The 15301-nt window shown below is 39.5% G+C and overlaps 1 protein-coding gene across 5 annotated transcripts in view; it reads left to right on the forward strand.

Moving 5' to 3' along the window:
* znf827 (zinc finger protein 827) overlaps positions 1-15301 on the forward strand; it is a 126510-nt gene that overhangs the window by 93383 nt on the left and 17826 nt on the right. For 4 of the 5 annotated variants that reach the window (XR_006312960.1, XM_043699097.1, XM_043699071.1 and 1 more), the window contains exons 7-11: positions 3648-3705; positions 10405-10499; positions 12851-12988; positions 13144-13315; positions 13452-13618. Coding sequence is in view for 4 of the 5 variants with exons in the window: in XM_043699097.1 (XP_043555032.1) it covers positions 3648-3705; positions 10405-10499; positions 12851-12988; positions 13144-13315; positions 13452-13618 (630 nt within the window). In the remaining variant the exon portion in view is untranslated. The remainder of the gene's footprint in view (positions 1-3647; positions 3706-10404; positions 10500-12850; positions 12989-13143; positions 13316-13451; positions 13619-15301) is intronic. The other variant, XM_043699088.1, reaches the window with a different exon arrangement.

Here is a 15301-nt window from a genome sequence, read left to right on the forward strand (position 1 = left end):
TGTTTGGAGGTGGCGGAAATGACGAAGGATGATACAATGTATCTGGAGGTTGGTGGGGTGGTAGGTGAGGACCAGTGGGGTTCTGTCCTGGTGGCGATTGGAGGGGCGGGGTTCAAGGGCGGAGGAGCGGCAAATGGAGGCGATGCGGTGGAGAGCATCATCAACCACATCTGAGGGGAAATTGCGGTCTTTGAAGAAGGAGCCATCTGGGTTGTTCGGTATTGGAATTGGTCCTCCTGGGAGCAGATGCGGCGGAGGCGAAGGAATTGGGAATATGGGATGGCGTTTTTACAGGGGCCAGGGTGGGAGGAGGTGTAATCTAGGTAGCTGTGGGAGTCGGGCGGTTTATAGTAAATGTCCGTGTTGAGTCGGTCGCCCGAGATAGAAATGGAGAGGTCTAGGAAGGGGAGGGAAGAGTCTGAGATGGTCCAGATAAACTTGAGGTGGGGGTGGAAGGTGTTAGTAAAGTGGATGAACTGTTCAACCTCCTCGTGAGAGCACGAGGTAGCGCCGATACAGTCATTGATGTAGCGGAGGAAAAGGTGGGGGGTGGTGCCAGTGTAGCTGCGGAAGGTGGACTGTTCCACATATCCGACAGAGGCAGGCATAGCTGGGGCCTATGCTGGTGCCCATGGCTACTCCTTTGGTTTGGAGGAAGTGGGAGGATTGGAAAGAGAAGTTGCTCAGAATGAGGACCAGTTCAGTCAGTCAAAGGAGGGTGTCAGTGGAAGGGTACTGGTTGGTTCGGCTGGAAAGGAAGAAGCGGAGGGCTATGAGGCCTTCGTGATGGGGGATGGAGGTGTATAGGGACTGGATGTCCATGGTGAAGATAAGGCGTTGGGGGCCAGGGAAGCGAAAATCATGGAGCAGGTGGAGGGCGTGGGTGGTGTCTCGAACGTAGGTGGGGAGTTCTTGAACTAAGGGGGACAGGACCGTGTCAAGCTATGTAGAGATGAGTTCGGTGGGGCAGAGCAGGCTGAGACGATGGGTCGGCCGGGGCAGTCAGGTTTGTGGATTTTGGGCAGGAGGTAGAAACGGGCGGTGCGGGGTTGTGGGACTATGAGGTTGGAGGCAGTGGATGGGAAATGATGAGGTGATGGGTGGTATGGCAGATGAGGTGATGGGTGGTATGGCAGATGATGGTTTGGTGGTGGGAGGTGGGGTCATGGTCAAGGGGGCAGTAGGAGGAGGTGTCCGTGAGCTGGCGTTTAGCCTCATCAGTGTAAAGATCGGTGCGCCAAACTACCACCACGCCTCCCTTGTCTGCCGGTTTGATAGTGAGGTATTTGGTATATTCTCCTTTTTCGTTGTTACATGTCGTTAGGTCACTTAGAGTGTGTTCACTTATATATTAATTCTAACCGAAAGCAGTTTAGTTTTGCTTGCCTGAGATTGAAAAGAAAGGTACTCCAACTCATTTTAAAAACATTGCTGTACACTTACAGTATTATCCCAACATTACATTCTGAGGATCATCTTCAATTAAAAATAGATGGCCTCTCAAGGAAGCATGTCATGGTCCAGGATGTTGCCCTTTTGGCCGTCTAATTCACATGGGCACCATGATACTGGGAGTGTTTGATAGCTTCACCTATCTGAATATCTCATGTCTTGGCTCCACCGACACCAGCAATTTGTTACTTGATGTCTTCAGCATGCAGTGCAAAAGTTGCAGCTATCATATGCAAACTGAGTAAGAAGGCACAGAAAACCTAAACTTGACTGAGAAAGCCAAATTACCACTACCTACATTCCATTTCAAGCAAGAGAATTGCTGAACGATGTCTACCTTTCCTCTACTGTATCCTTGGTATCTTTTGGCAGGACAAGGACACCCATGTAGAAGACCTTTTTGTGTCATCATAAACCCATGATTATAAACTTATTGCCAAGTTAATAAAATCTCTTTCAGCCACACTCATAGCTGTATACCCAATGACTTGTAATATAAAGAACTGGCCATTAGGCCATGACCTGTTGATCATCCATTTCTCCACTACCAGTCAGTGTACAAGCAAAATATGAAGATGGCAAAAATTAACGGTGAGAAATGGGAGATGATTGCTTACAACTGTTATGTCTGGGGGCTAACTGTTTTGAAGGCATTGGCAGACGTGAGCAGAAATTAAAAGCTCAGCTAGTTAAGGAGAGTCCCCAGAGGAAATAGAGGCCACAAATTGTTCATTATCTGAACTTAGTCTCTGCTGCATTTGCTGATAAGGAGACAGTCATGCCAGAGTGAGGTTCTTGAGCCACACCAGGCAAGACTTAACAGCAGTGACCACAATTGTGCAAACATTGTCTGAGACATAGTTATTGTAGATTTGAACAGTTTTGACCCGTTTCTTTATAAAAGTCCATAATTGCAGAGAGAGGACAACAGATCAAACTGCAACAATTTTGTCCTGCAATTTTATATGCAATTCAGTGATAGAAACAGACAATGCATTATCTAAATTGAAGTGTGTTTCAGGGAGCCAGAGTTTTGTGCTTTTAACTGCAGGTTGGATTTAACTGGAGGAATGATTTGATATTGTTGTTGTTGTTGTTCTTTAATCCTCACACTAAACATTGCTGTAATTTCTTAGATGCCATCCATATTGGTTTCCAAGTGCCACCTTCCTTGTTTAACGGCAAGGATTAAGTTCAGTTTTTATATATTTCTTACATTTTGGAAAAGAAAGCTAATTCAAAGAAGAGCAAGGAATTTCTCCCCAGTGTCCTATCCAATAACATCAGTATACAAAAAGTAGGAGTAGCCATTTTGGCCCCTAAAGCTTGCGCTACCATTTACTAAGATCATGACCAATCTCTTTGTAACCTCAACTTCATATTGCTGCCTATCCCAGCAATAAATTAAATATATTTCTAAATATCAAGGAATTACAAATTTAAGCTATTTGTGGTAATTCACTATTCAGTGAACAAACAGTGTGAAAATAATAATAAAGCAGGTGAATAGATTGCAGGAGCAGCATATGAGGGCAATATTAAGTTATTTGAATCACTGCCTGTGTGTTTATCCCTATCAAGCCCTCCGTTAATTTTGGAAAAAATTCCTTTGCCTTTCGGGTGTAGCAAATAAACATTGTTGTTTATTCACTGATGGTAATTCATTCATTCAAATACTGTACTTTTGACAATTTTATGTGTCTGCTGAATTAAGTGAAGAGTGAAGCTGAGGGCATCCATAGATTAAATTCTCCTTGCTATAATCTACTTTAAAATGATCTATTAACACATGTTGTATCCATTTAACATGTTGCCTATTGTATCATTGTACCATGTTATACAAATCAAGTGTGAAGTTCATATAATCTGCCTTTCTTTTTGTGCTGTTGATTGAGAGTTAAATACAGACCAGAGTACCAGAGATAACTCCCCTGCTCCTCTTCAAAATAGTGCCATGGGATCTTTTACATTCCCCAAACAGACAGCTGGGACCGCATTCAAAAATTGGCACTTAGCACAGTTCCCTTAGTACTGCATTCGAATGTTAACCTTGATTTTTGTGCTTAAGTTCCTGGAGTGGGACTTGAACCCAGAACCTTGAGATCCACAGATGAGCTATGGTTGACACGAGTTTTAAGTGAAATATTAAAGCTGTATTGCAGTTTTTAATGTTTTGGGTCTGCTTTCTCTTGTAGCAAAAGTAAGCAAAGCACAAGAACAAGGAAAAGACTCATCAGAGTTGGGTAGTAACAGGTAAGTATCACCATTTTTGTTTCAATTTCGGTGTAATTATCTGAATGATGAAATGGACCTTTGATTTGGCTACTTGCCTGTTCAGCAAAAGAGTCCATTTCTGTCTGTAGGTAAATCAATAGCATATAAGTGGCCTCGCAATATTTTTGCATGAAAGTTTGAGCTCAATAAAGACATTGGCTGTGGTTTACTAGTTTACTCTTGAGAAAGATGGATGTTGTGGGTCACATTTATTCTAAGATCTTGTACATCATTTTGTGGAAATTAGTTTATTAGTTTTATCTTAAATGTAACATTAAGGGAAAATGGGATGTGGCTTTGATATTGATGCTTGGTGTTAACTCTTTACCAAAACTCTGGCCATAACGAAAGCATGGAATTTCCAAGCAAAAACTCTGTTTTGTGGAATGATGACTATTAATTGATCATCTGATTTTTCTTAAGGATGAATTCAATTCAAAGTTTACAAAGTGAAATAAACAATATTGATGCTGAAATGGTCCCCTTCACTGGATATGAATTATCATATAAGGTAGATTGATATCTACTGGAAATTGGAAGTTTTAGTGACCGGATTCTTCAGAGTGATGATTATTCTAAATTCATTGCAACAATCTCTTTAGCCTTTCTCCTCGGGATAGAAATCAGATTTTTTTTTGTCACTTTTTGATTGATCTTAATTAATTTTTGAGAGTAGCTGTTGAAGTAGATCACAGCTACCTGGGATTTCTGGCAAAGAGCAAACTCTCTTATGACTACTTATGACTACTCCCTCAACAACCATAAACTCCTTTGCAGTCATATTAAAAAAAATGTCAACACACAGATGTACCTGTACTTGTAATAGAATAAAACTTCAGACTCTGGTTTGTTACAGTTAAGTAAACCTGGCTTAATTTTCAAAACTTTCCTCGATAATAAGTTGGATGTTGTAATGCTCACTGATATTAAACTAGCACTTATTGTTTATGGTGTCTGTGTACAATCAATGTAACTTTTTTCATTATTAACGAGTGGCAAGAATAGATAAGAAAATTTTTGTGCAAATTGTGGCTAACTTGAATTTCAGAGAGAAGAGTTGAGTTTTAGGCCTCTACCAACATAATTTGACATTTAAATTGAGCTGAAGGAAAGAATTGTGTGCTGTCGCAGCAACACCTAAGTGATGTTGAGAGTGTTTCACATTTAGGCCACTGCTCAAGGATTACAGTTGTAAAATCCAATGATTCTAGTTAAATGACCCTCTTGTAGAAATTTTGAAAAGAAATATCAAGGGTTAACTATTAAATGAACTGGTTGCAAAGATTGGAATTGCAAACTCGGAGGCATTTTAATGTCCAATAATTTCGTTGAGGATTAGGTGTACCACCAATCTAAGAATGGTTTTTGTTGTGTTCCTGAGTTCTTCATGCAAATCAATCACTTTGGGTTCTTTTTTATATGGCATTGTAAACCTTAAATACTTACAGGAAAACTTTGCATGCGTATCTTCGGGAATCAAGTATATGCAACTCCTATATGATGTCACTTGCTGTATGGCATCACTCTTTACATATTCCGTTGAAGTAAATTAACAAAATTTCCCCTTTTTTCTAAAGTAGAACATTACACAATAAAAATTAATACACATAACAGAATTGCTATGAGCATTACCTAAAGTTAGACCTCCATCCATCATTTGAGTCCCTAAAATATATAGGTGGTTTATTAATATGCCTGGACCTGGTAAAAGTTAATCCTTTTCTGAGATCAAGCATTATCACAAGGTGCTGTTGACTCATCAAAGTAGACGCGTGAGTATCTTGCACATTATCTCTGTGTTTGTTGGTTTTCACAGTGATCTTTCACATTTTCACTCTTAGACTTTATGAGCAAATATCTTCTCAATGCTGCTGGAGTATTGTCTAAGATGTGGTTCCTTTAGTCCTCCTCAACATCACACTGCCCAGTGTATGATTTCATATGCATTTGGCTCACTACAATCCTTAAATACCTCTGTGGGCATCAGGTTTTTTGATTTTTTTTGCCCTATATGGAAGCTAAGCAGTACTGTGTCTAATCATAACAAAAACAAAAGTTCTGGAGAAGCTCAGGTCTGGAAACATCTAATCATACCATTTGTGTATAGACTTCTGCTTCTTCAGTAGGCTTTTCTGCACTAATGCAAGTCAAGGACAGATGATCCGTAAATATTTCCTAATTTCCTGCCAGCACATGAATTCAACTGATGTGTGTGATGATGGATCTAGTGTTGTTGCTTATAAATGCAATTAGAAATGTAATTTGATTCTGTGAGCTATTCTGTCAGCAACACTATTGGATCTAGGATAATCTGGGCAGCATCAGGAGGTGGAGAAGTGGACGTTTTGGGTGTAACCCTTCTTTGGGGGTGGGTGTAAGGGGAACTGCAGAAAAAGGGGGTGGCAGGGATAGGGTGGTGAACTGGGGATAGGTGAAGACAGGCAAAGGGCACAACCTGGTTGGTCAATGGGAGGAATGAATCCGGTAGGTGGCTGGGAGTGGTTGGTGGAAGGGGGAGGGACTGGGAAGGGAGTACTTTGCATCAGTATTCACCCAGAAAAAAGATATGGATAGTAGTGAGATTTTGTGTGCAGCATGCTAATATACTACAGCATTTTGAGGTCAAGACAGAAGTGTGGTGGTGTCTCCTTGAAGAGCATTAAAATGGATAAGTCCCTAAGGCCCGATGTGATCCACCCCAGGTTATTGATAAAAGGAAGAGAGGAGATTGCTGTGGTTTTGATTAAGTTCATTGTAACTTCTCCAGCAACTGGAGAGGACCCGGAGGACTGGTGAGTAACTAATGTTGTTCCTCTCTTCAAGAAGGGAAATAGAGATAATCGAGGAAATAATTATAGGTCGGTGTGGTTGAAGCTATTGAAGAAGATTCTTAGGGTAGGAATTACACGCATTTGGCAAAGCATGCCCTAATTAGAGATGGTCAGATGACTACATGCAGGGCAGGTCATGTCTTACGAACTTGTTTACATGGAATTTGGTAAGGCTCATTATAAAGGGTCTCTTGATAGGCTCATCAAGAAGATGCATGGGATCCAAGGTGTCTTGGCCATTTTGATTCAGAATTGGCTTGCCCACAGAAGACAGTGGTAGTGGTAGAAAAGTGTTTTTTTGGCTGTTCAGCAGGGATCCATACTAGGACCTCCTGCTGTTTATGATTTATATAAATGACTTGGATGAAAATGTAGATTGATTTGATTAGTAAATTTGCAGATGATAAAAGATTGGTGGAGTTGTGAATAGTGTAGAAGCTTGTCAAAGAACACAGTGGGATAGAGGTCAGTTGCAGATATGGGTGGAGAAATGGCTGATGGAGTTTACTGCGTATAAATGTAAGGTGCTGCACGTTGGGAGATCAAATGTTAAGGAAGAGTACCTAGTTCATGGCAGAACCCTGAACAGCATTGATGAATAGAGGGATCTTGGGATTCAAGTCCATAGCTCCCTGAAAGTGGCCGTGCAAGTAGATAGGGTGGTAAAGAGAGTGTATTGCATGCTCATCTGTATTGGTTGGTAATTGAGTACAAGAGTCAGAATGTTATGTTGCAACTTTATAAGACTTTGGTTAGGCAAGTATTGCATTCAATTGTGGTCGCCGCATTACAGGAAGGATGTGGAGGGTGCAGAAGAGGTTTAGCAGGATGCTGTCTGGATTAGAGAGTATGAACTATAAGGAGAAGCTAGAAAAACTTGGGTTGCTTTCTCTGGGGCTGAGGGGAGATTTGGTAGAAGTCTATAAAGTTATGAGATGCGTAGATTGGTTGATGGTTAGAATCTTTGCCCAGAGTTGAAATGTCTAAAACTAGAGGGCATGCATTTAAGGTGAACAGGGGAAAGTTCAAAGGAGATGCGAGGAGCTTGTTTTTTTTTTAACATAGATTGGCATGAGTGTGGAACATGCTGCCAGGAGTAGTGCTGAAGGTAGATATGGTAGAGGTGTTTAAGAGACTTTTAGATATGTGCATGAATATGCAGGGTATGAGGGATATGGATAAAGGGTAGGCAGAAGGAATTAGTTTAATTTGACATGATGCATGGCACAACATCGTGGGCCAAAGGGCCCGTTCTTGTGCTGTACAGTTCCATGTTCTGACTGATTTAAATAAATTAATGAAGTGATGTATGGGTCCAGGAAACAAATTCCATTCTCTGTCAAAGGCTTAAATTTGAATTGGGCATCTGTGGCCTTCAAATTCATGATGGGAAGTTTGGTAATCATTCCATTGATGCTGTTTGCTTTACAAGAATTTTTTGGAAAAGAGGGGTTGGAGATTCCTTTGTAGGAAATACTGAACAATACTGCAACGTTGCAGCTTGTGTCATCGTCACATCCAGCCCCATATTACTGCAATCTGTAGCACATGAATTTTAGTTGGCCCACCCACAAAGCTTTTGATGACACCCGTATCATAAAGGACGTATGGCTTCACAGTTATTGACTCTAAATTGACTTTTGCAAACTGATCCTGAGCCAGTGTAATACTCCTATTGATCACTAATCCAGTTACCTTTTGGTTAGTCATTTGTTTATTTTGGTCATTGCTCTGAGTGTGTTTCCAGTTCCTGGAGTGTCGCTAAGTACTGACTTTGTAGCAAACAAAGTACTGTCACCATGTTGCATAACTGTGTTTATCTCTCAGAATTACAAATCACAAATTGATGAATGGAGAAAAGCTACTTTGCGTTCTTTTTCTTGAAGATCACCATTACAGGAAAATTCTAAATGCATATCTTGAGAATCAACAGAGCTCCTACTGCTGTATCACATGCAGTATGGCACCACTTCCTGCAGTGTTTGATGCATATTCACTAATTACGTATTCAATTGAATCAATGCCACAGTGATTTTTGTAAATTGTTTCAGATTACCTGGTTTACAGGGCAAACTGATTCTTATCCTGGAGATAAAGTAGATAATTAAGAACTGTAAAGTAGATTAACGCTGTATAACTATGTATTCCTTTTATATAAGTTGCATCTATTTCACTCTAATAATCTACTAATTTAATATTATGGGAGAGTGATTGTATTAGCAGCACTACATTTGAGAAAAGTAGCATTCATTTGATTCGAATATAAATTAATGCGGTTATGATGCTTTTACACGGAGAATGAGGTAATCCCTTATAAGGGAAGGAGGGTCACTGGACCTGAAACGTTAACTCTGCTTTCTCTCCACAGATGCTGTCAAACCTGCTGAGTTTTTTTCCAGCAATTTCTGTTTTTGTTTCTTGTAAATGGGTTTTGCTTTATCAACCTTCAGTCAACAGTGACAAATTATGGTAGGAGTGCAATGCATAGTGGCTTAGTGAAGTATCAGAGCTGAAAATGTGTTGCTGGAAAAGCTTATGCCCGAAAGGCAGGAAGGGCTTATGCCCGAAACGTCGATTCTCCTGTTCCCTGGATGCTGCCTGATCTGCTGCGCTTTTCCAGCAACACATTTTCAGCTCTGATCTCCAGCATCTGCAGACCTCACTTTCTCCTTAGAGAAGTATCACATGAGTTGGAAGTGGGCAATATTAAAGACAGTTTCTTCTGTCATTCTTGGATATTTTCTACAAAAAAAGTTTAAATATTTAATCACTCAGTCACTCCTGTGCACTGCCTCACACTGTGTTTCAGGATTGTATGGTGGAGGCCTCAGATAACATCAACTGCCCAAATTCTTGACTAGAGCTGATGTGTGACCCACAGAGAATCAGGATAGAAAACAAGTGATGTGACATGAGCACCCATCCAAGCTCCAGTTGAATCCTTTTCTGTTCTCCCAGAAGGTTTCCATTTGTACAAACAAATTAAGTTTTCAAGATTGCCCTATGCCCACTTAGATTTGATTTGCAATCTGGTAAAGTACCTACATGGAATATTTGATAAACTTGACTTTGCTAAGCATCAAACTTATCATGGTAATTCAGTGCCTTCCTAGATCAGGCTTTCATTTTCACTTTCACTTCTGTTTTATTTTGCAAATACTTAGTTATGGCCATAATGGGTGTTTTAGAATTTGTTGAATGTAGACAATATGCAAGCTGATTCCCATAGACCAGAGGTGCCAAGATCATCTCAAGCAATTTCACGACCTAGCACAGGGAATATAAAAACAGACCTGCCTTTTGATTGCTACCCAGGAACTCCAGTTTTAAGGTGTGATTGTGTGCAGAGCTCACTGCTAAGAATAGGAAAACTGTCAATGTTTGTGCACCAGATGGCAATTAACCAACTAATGACAGAACTAATGTGTAAAGGATAGCCACTTGATTGAGGATTAAAGGTGCCTGTGAAATCCAGCCAAGTAAGAGTCATTGCTGTTAAAAGTGAAGACAGATAATAAATCTGCAAAAATATATTTTGAAGAGGGGGAGGTTAAAGCAGAGAATAACATAAGAATCACTGTTGAACTTACTTGTAGTGGTTCACTAGTTAATGCCAACAAACTGTAGATGAAATAAATTCATAATTTTGCTGGGACTAGATTAATTGAGATCCCAGAAAAAAAATCATCTAAGTTGCTATACCACAACGTTTCTCCGAAAATATAACTAATAATTTCATTGCTGTTTCAAAAGCAACATTGGTTTTTGTGTTTATCTAAGTGCATTAGATGATGTTGGATAACTTCAGAAATACTTATTGAATTATTTTCATTCTCTTTTGGTGCAGCTGTTCTGTTTCTGAAGATGTCTTTAGACAATCACCGTTTACTTCAAAATTGAGAGATCCTTTATCTGACCTCCATGTGGGACCAGCATCACATGGTATGTGATGCTTATAGTTTTGTATTTTGGCTGTGGTTTTAAGATTTGAAGAAATAAAGTGTGTACTGACTTATTTTGGTCAAATAACTTTTCAAAATTGCATGTTTTGCACATTTTTTGGTAGCTGAATAATTAATTGCAGGGCAAGTGTAAATTCATCAATCTTGATATTTAAAGCCAGTGAGATCAGAAAAATGGCTGAGATACTAATTTTTCTTCAATCCATTCTCTCTTCGAATACAACTCCTGGCTGCAGCATGGGATTAGTTATTTTCCCCAACAAAACAAACTAATAGCTTTTAGCCTTTTTTGAGCACACAGTAGTCAATTAAATAACCACACAAATGGGTTAATTCTGTCATCGATGAAGATGGTGGTCGTGCCTCCTTCCAGTAGATTCTGTGTTGAGAGTTTTAGAGCATGAGAAAGTTAAACTTCAAAGGATTGAATGCCTTTGCTCACTTTCAAAAAAATATTCTTGTTTAAAGCTGGTAGTCTTAGTAAGAACTAATAGTGTTAGGTATATGGCATTGATTGAAATTGTTTATCCAGTAAAAAGCAAAAATAATTTAGGCATGAAACTAGAAGGTAATGAGCAGAAAGTCCATTCATCCCGTAAATTCATCTGCATAGGTACTTCACTATGCGTCTTGAGTGATTAATGTATGCAGGTGTAAATCACTTTGGCATGTTCGTTGAAAATATTTTGTCATCTGAGTATTTTTATATTGTTTGTTTTAATTTCTAACTTTACATGAGCCTTGCATAGCATTGGGAATACTGGCTACTGATCAAATTGCCAGTGTAATCATGTTTCTAAAATTAACATGTTTCATGGTTAAGAGCACATCTGTTTAAAAAAGTCTTGAATTAATGCAGAAAAGTTCTCACAATACTTGGTAATAGTTGAATGTGATTCTACATTGCACTTGTCATGTACAGACCTGTACCCAGTCAATGTCAATTAACTTCAGGAGGGGAGGGGAGAAAGCAGCATTCTTAACAAAACACTCAAACTTTACAAGGACTGGGCAGTTTTTGCTTCATTGCATGAGAATGTTAATGGTATTTAACTTTATTCATCTGTTATTTATTCCATATGTTGCGCTCCTACCAAATGGCCGCTATATGAAATATGATTTGTGCAAATTGCCTGTGGTTAGTAGTGTCTGCAGACTGATGACAGCCATATTCCCATTGATATACGATATAGGTGTAGGCTTCTGTTCAGCCAATTAACATTGAATCTAAGTATTGGCAATCTTAATGCCATATTTGACCCTGAGATGAACTTTCAACCTCAAATTCACTCCGTAATTTTGTTTAATTCCATTTTCAAAACATTGCCAAGCTTGACTATCCAATGCTCCTTTGACTGGCTTCTATTCATCTTCCCTGCATAAACTTGAGCTCACTCTGTCAACCATATGTTAACTCCCACCAAGTCACATTAACCTTTCACTACTGTGATTGCTGTTTTGCGTTGGTTGCAGGTCTGGCACTGCTGCAATTTAAAAATTAATTGTGGCCTATTTCAAACCTTGCCTCTCCCTACCCTCTCTCTTTGTAATCTCCATTTTACAATCCCTGTGAACTCTGTTTCTCCCATACCTATTCTAATTGCTTCACCACTGGTGTCTGTGCCTTCAGTTGCCTAGGGCCAAGTTGTGAAATTCCCTCTCTTAGCCTCTCTGCTTTGCCATCTCACTCCTTTTAAAGTGTTCTGTAAAACCCATCTTTACATCAATTTTTTTAACATCTATCATGTCTTATGTGGCTTTTTGTCAAAGTTTGTTGATTAGAGTTTTTATTGAAATACCTTGAGATTTCTTGCAATGTTAAAGAAGCTATATTGTAAGTTTTGCAGATCCTGGATCAATATTCCAAATCTACCCTCCTTCACAAAAGCATTAATTTTATGCTAATTATTTGATTTTATAACTATTGAGAGAAACTGCAAAAATTCTTAACAGAGAGACAAAACGCAATCTTTGAAGGAAAGTTTGCATGTAAAATATATAAAACTTTATCCATTTTAAAACTTGTTGAGGTGGAGAAGTGCCAGTGTGAATAGAACTTTCCGGTTCTGTCACGTTATACATCCCAATTGCAGAATAAAGCTGGCAGCAAGGTTAGTAGCAATTTTAGTCTTCTCAATCAGTTTCCTTACTAAAAGTGTAGGATAGATGTTGAGATGAAAGAGCTTAAAGGCTAAAATTATTCGGAAATCAATTTAGCAGTTACCTTTTATAGAAAGCTAACTCTCTGAACCAGGTATCACTCTAAACATAATTAAAACACTGTTATGCCTATGAAGTAAAGACTACATAAGAACTATTGTCCATTTGCAGAAGCAGGAAAATTAACTGTCGAGTCAGGGACTATAACCCCACCGTGGAAATTTTGTGAGCAGCTTTTTCCCTGTAAAATTTGTGGGAAGGTTTTTGGCCGGCAGCAGACACTGTCTCGACACCTTTCTTTGCACACAGGTAAGGAGATGTTATGAATAAAGTGCTGTGTTTGTTAGCTTTTCAAATTAAATTATAAACTGGACTTGGAACAACACTCCTGAAGCATTAAAAGGCTATATCATTAAATGTAAGAATGTTTGAAAGCTAACCATTTAAAATTGTTATTTTTGTAGAAGAACGAAGATACAAGTGTCATCTGTGTCCCTATGCTGCCAAGTGTCGAGCAAACTTGAACCAGCATTTGACAATCCATTCAGTGAAGTTAGTGAGTGGTGATTCTGAGGACATTGCTACTGCTGTAACCTCCAAGAGTGGTGATTGCAAGAAGAGTCTATATTACTATAGGTAATTCTGTTCCTTTTCCTCTGCAGCTAGTTAATTCACCTCAGTTCAACATCATGCTTGAACCATGTTACTTCACTTAAAATATTGCATGTGTAAGAAACAAAATTTTTTTAACATTATTTAATTTTCTATCTAGCTGCCATGTTTGTGGATTTGAGACAGAGGTAAACCTGCAGTTTGTCAGCCACATGTCATTGCATGTAGATAAGGAGCAGTGGATGTTTTCATTGTGCTGTGGCACGTGTAACTTTTCTTGCATGGACGAAACTGAAATGAAAACACATGTGGATGCAGCACATGCAGGTAACCAAGACATCAAACTTTATTACTGGGTGGGAAGCAGAGGGGTTTGCTTGTATGCATTTTAATTTTCCTTCTGGGAATCATATTTAACTTTCATTTCACTCCAGTAACATTATAGCCTCGTAAGTAAAATCAATCATAAAAAAAATTCCTTAAGTTTTTGCTTCATTGTTTCCAGTCAATGCCCCCAACTCCTTATGACCTGACCCACCAGCAGGGGCACTGTCCAGAGGGAGTATCCGTCAGTCCTTAACAATGACTTTAGACCTCATGAAATCTCAGCATCAGATCCAAGTATGGGAAAGGAAATCTTCTAATTACTACTAGTTGCCCTCCATTAGCTGATACTCAATACTCCTTAATGTTGGATATCACTTGAAAAATGCACTGAGGGGTTGGTAAGGGCTCAGAGTGTACTCTGGGTGAGAGACTTCAATGCAGTGGCTTGTTAGGACCACTATTGCTAAGCTTCCTCTTTGAAGGAATTATCTGTCAGATCAAATCTTTAGCAGCTGGTGAGAAAATCATTAAGAGAAAATAACCTTTCTTGACCTTACCCTCAATGATCCACTTGTCATCTCATATATTTGGCCATGATGGCAGCATTGGTGCAAGTGACCAATATACTTATTATATTATGTTTCCACTGTGCTAAATGAGATAGATTCGGAATAAATCTGGGCATCCAAATATGCTGTGGACCAGCAGCAGCAGAATTGTGTTCACCCACAATCTTATGACCCTTAAGCAAATCCTTCACTCTACTGCAATCATCAAGTGAGAAAATCATTCCAGATTGAATGAGGAGAGAAGAAACAGCACGTCGGCAGGGACAATGGTTAAAATGAGGTATGAACCTGGTGAAGCTCCAGCAAAGGACATCAAACGTGCAATTTACAAAACTACGTGATCCTGTGAATAATGTATCAGACCAAAGCTGTGAAATGTTGTCACAACCAGTCATTGAAAAACATCCTGTCCTCCAAAGATGAGGGAGCACAACGTGCAAATGCACAAAGCAAGGCTGAAGCGTTTGAACGATCTTCAGCCTGAGGCACTGAATGGATGATTCATCCTGGCTTTGTGGTGAGCTCCCAACATTGCAGATATCAGTGTTCAGGCAATTTGAATTACTCCATGTGATATTAAAATATAGCTGAACTCACTAGATAAAGCAAAGGTTATTGATCTGGCTGGGTGAAAGTTCAATAAGACCAAAGAAGCTCAAAGCCGTCCAGGAAAAGGAAGCCCCTTTTGAGACCCTGACCACCAGCTGCATGCAGCAATAGCATTGGAAGATTCACAGCAGTGACTTGCAAGGCCTTCTGTGCTGGCACCTTCCAAACCCTCGGTCTCTATAGAAGAGCAAGGATAGCAGGCACATGGGAACACCTCATCTGCAAGTTCCTGTCCAAGCCACAAACATCTTGGATTAGAAATATGTCACCATTTTTCTGCTATAGCTGGGTCAAAAGCCTAAACCTTGCTCTTTAACAGTGCTGTGCGTATACTTACACCATATGAACACAGTTTTGATGAAGGCACTTCAATCCCTCCCCCTCAGGATTCTTCAAGGTATTTAGAGATGGGCAGCAAAAACTGGGCTTGCTGGTGACATTCATGTTCTGCGAACAGGTTAGTTTTTCTTTTTTAAAAGAAAATCAGTTTAAGCCAAATGTAAGG

Source organism: Chiloscyllium plagiosum, chromosome 1 (genome assembly GCF_004010195.1).
Source record: "Chiloscyllium plagiosum isolate BGI_BamShark_2017 chromosome 1, ASM401019v2, whole genome shotgun sequence".
Classification (NCBI taxonomy): domain Eukaryota; kingdom Metazoa; phylum Chordata; class Chondrichthyes; order Orectolobiformes; family Hemiscylliidae; genus Chiloscyllium; species Chiloscyllium plagiosum.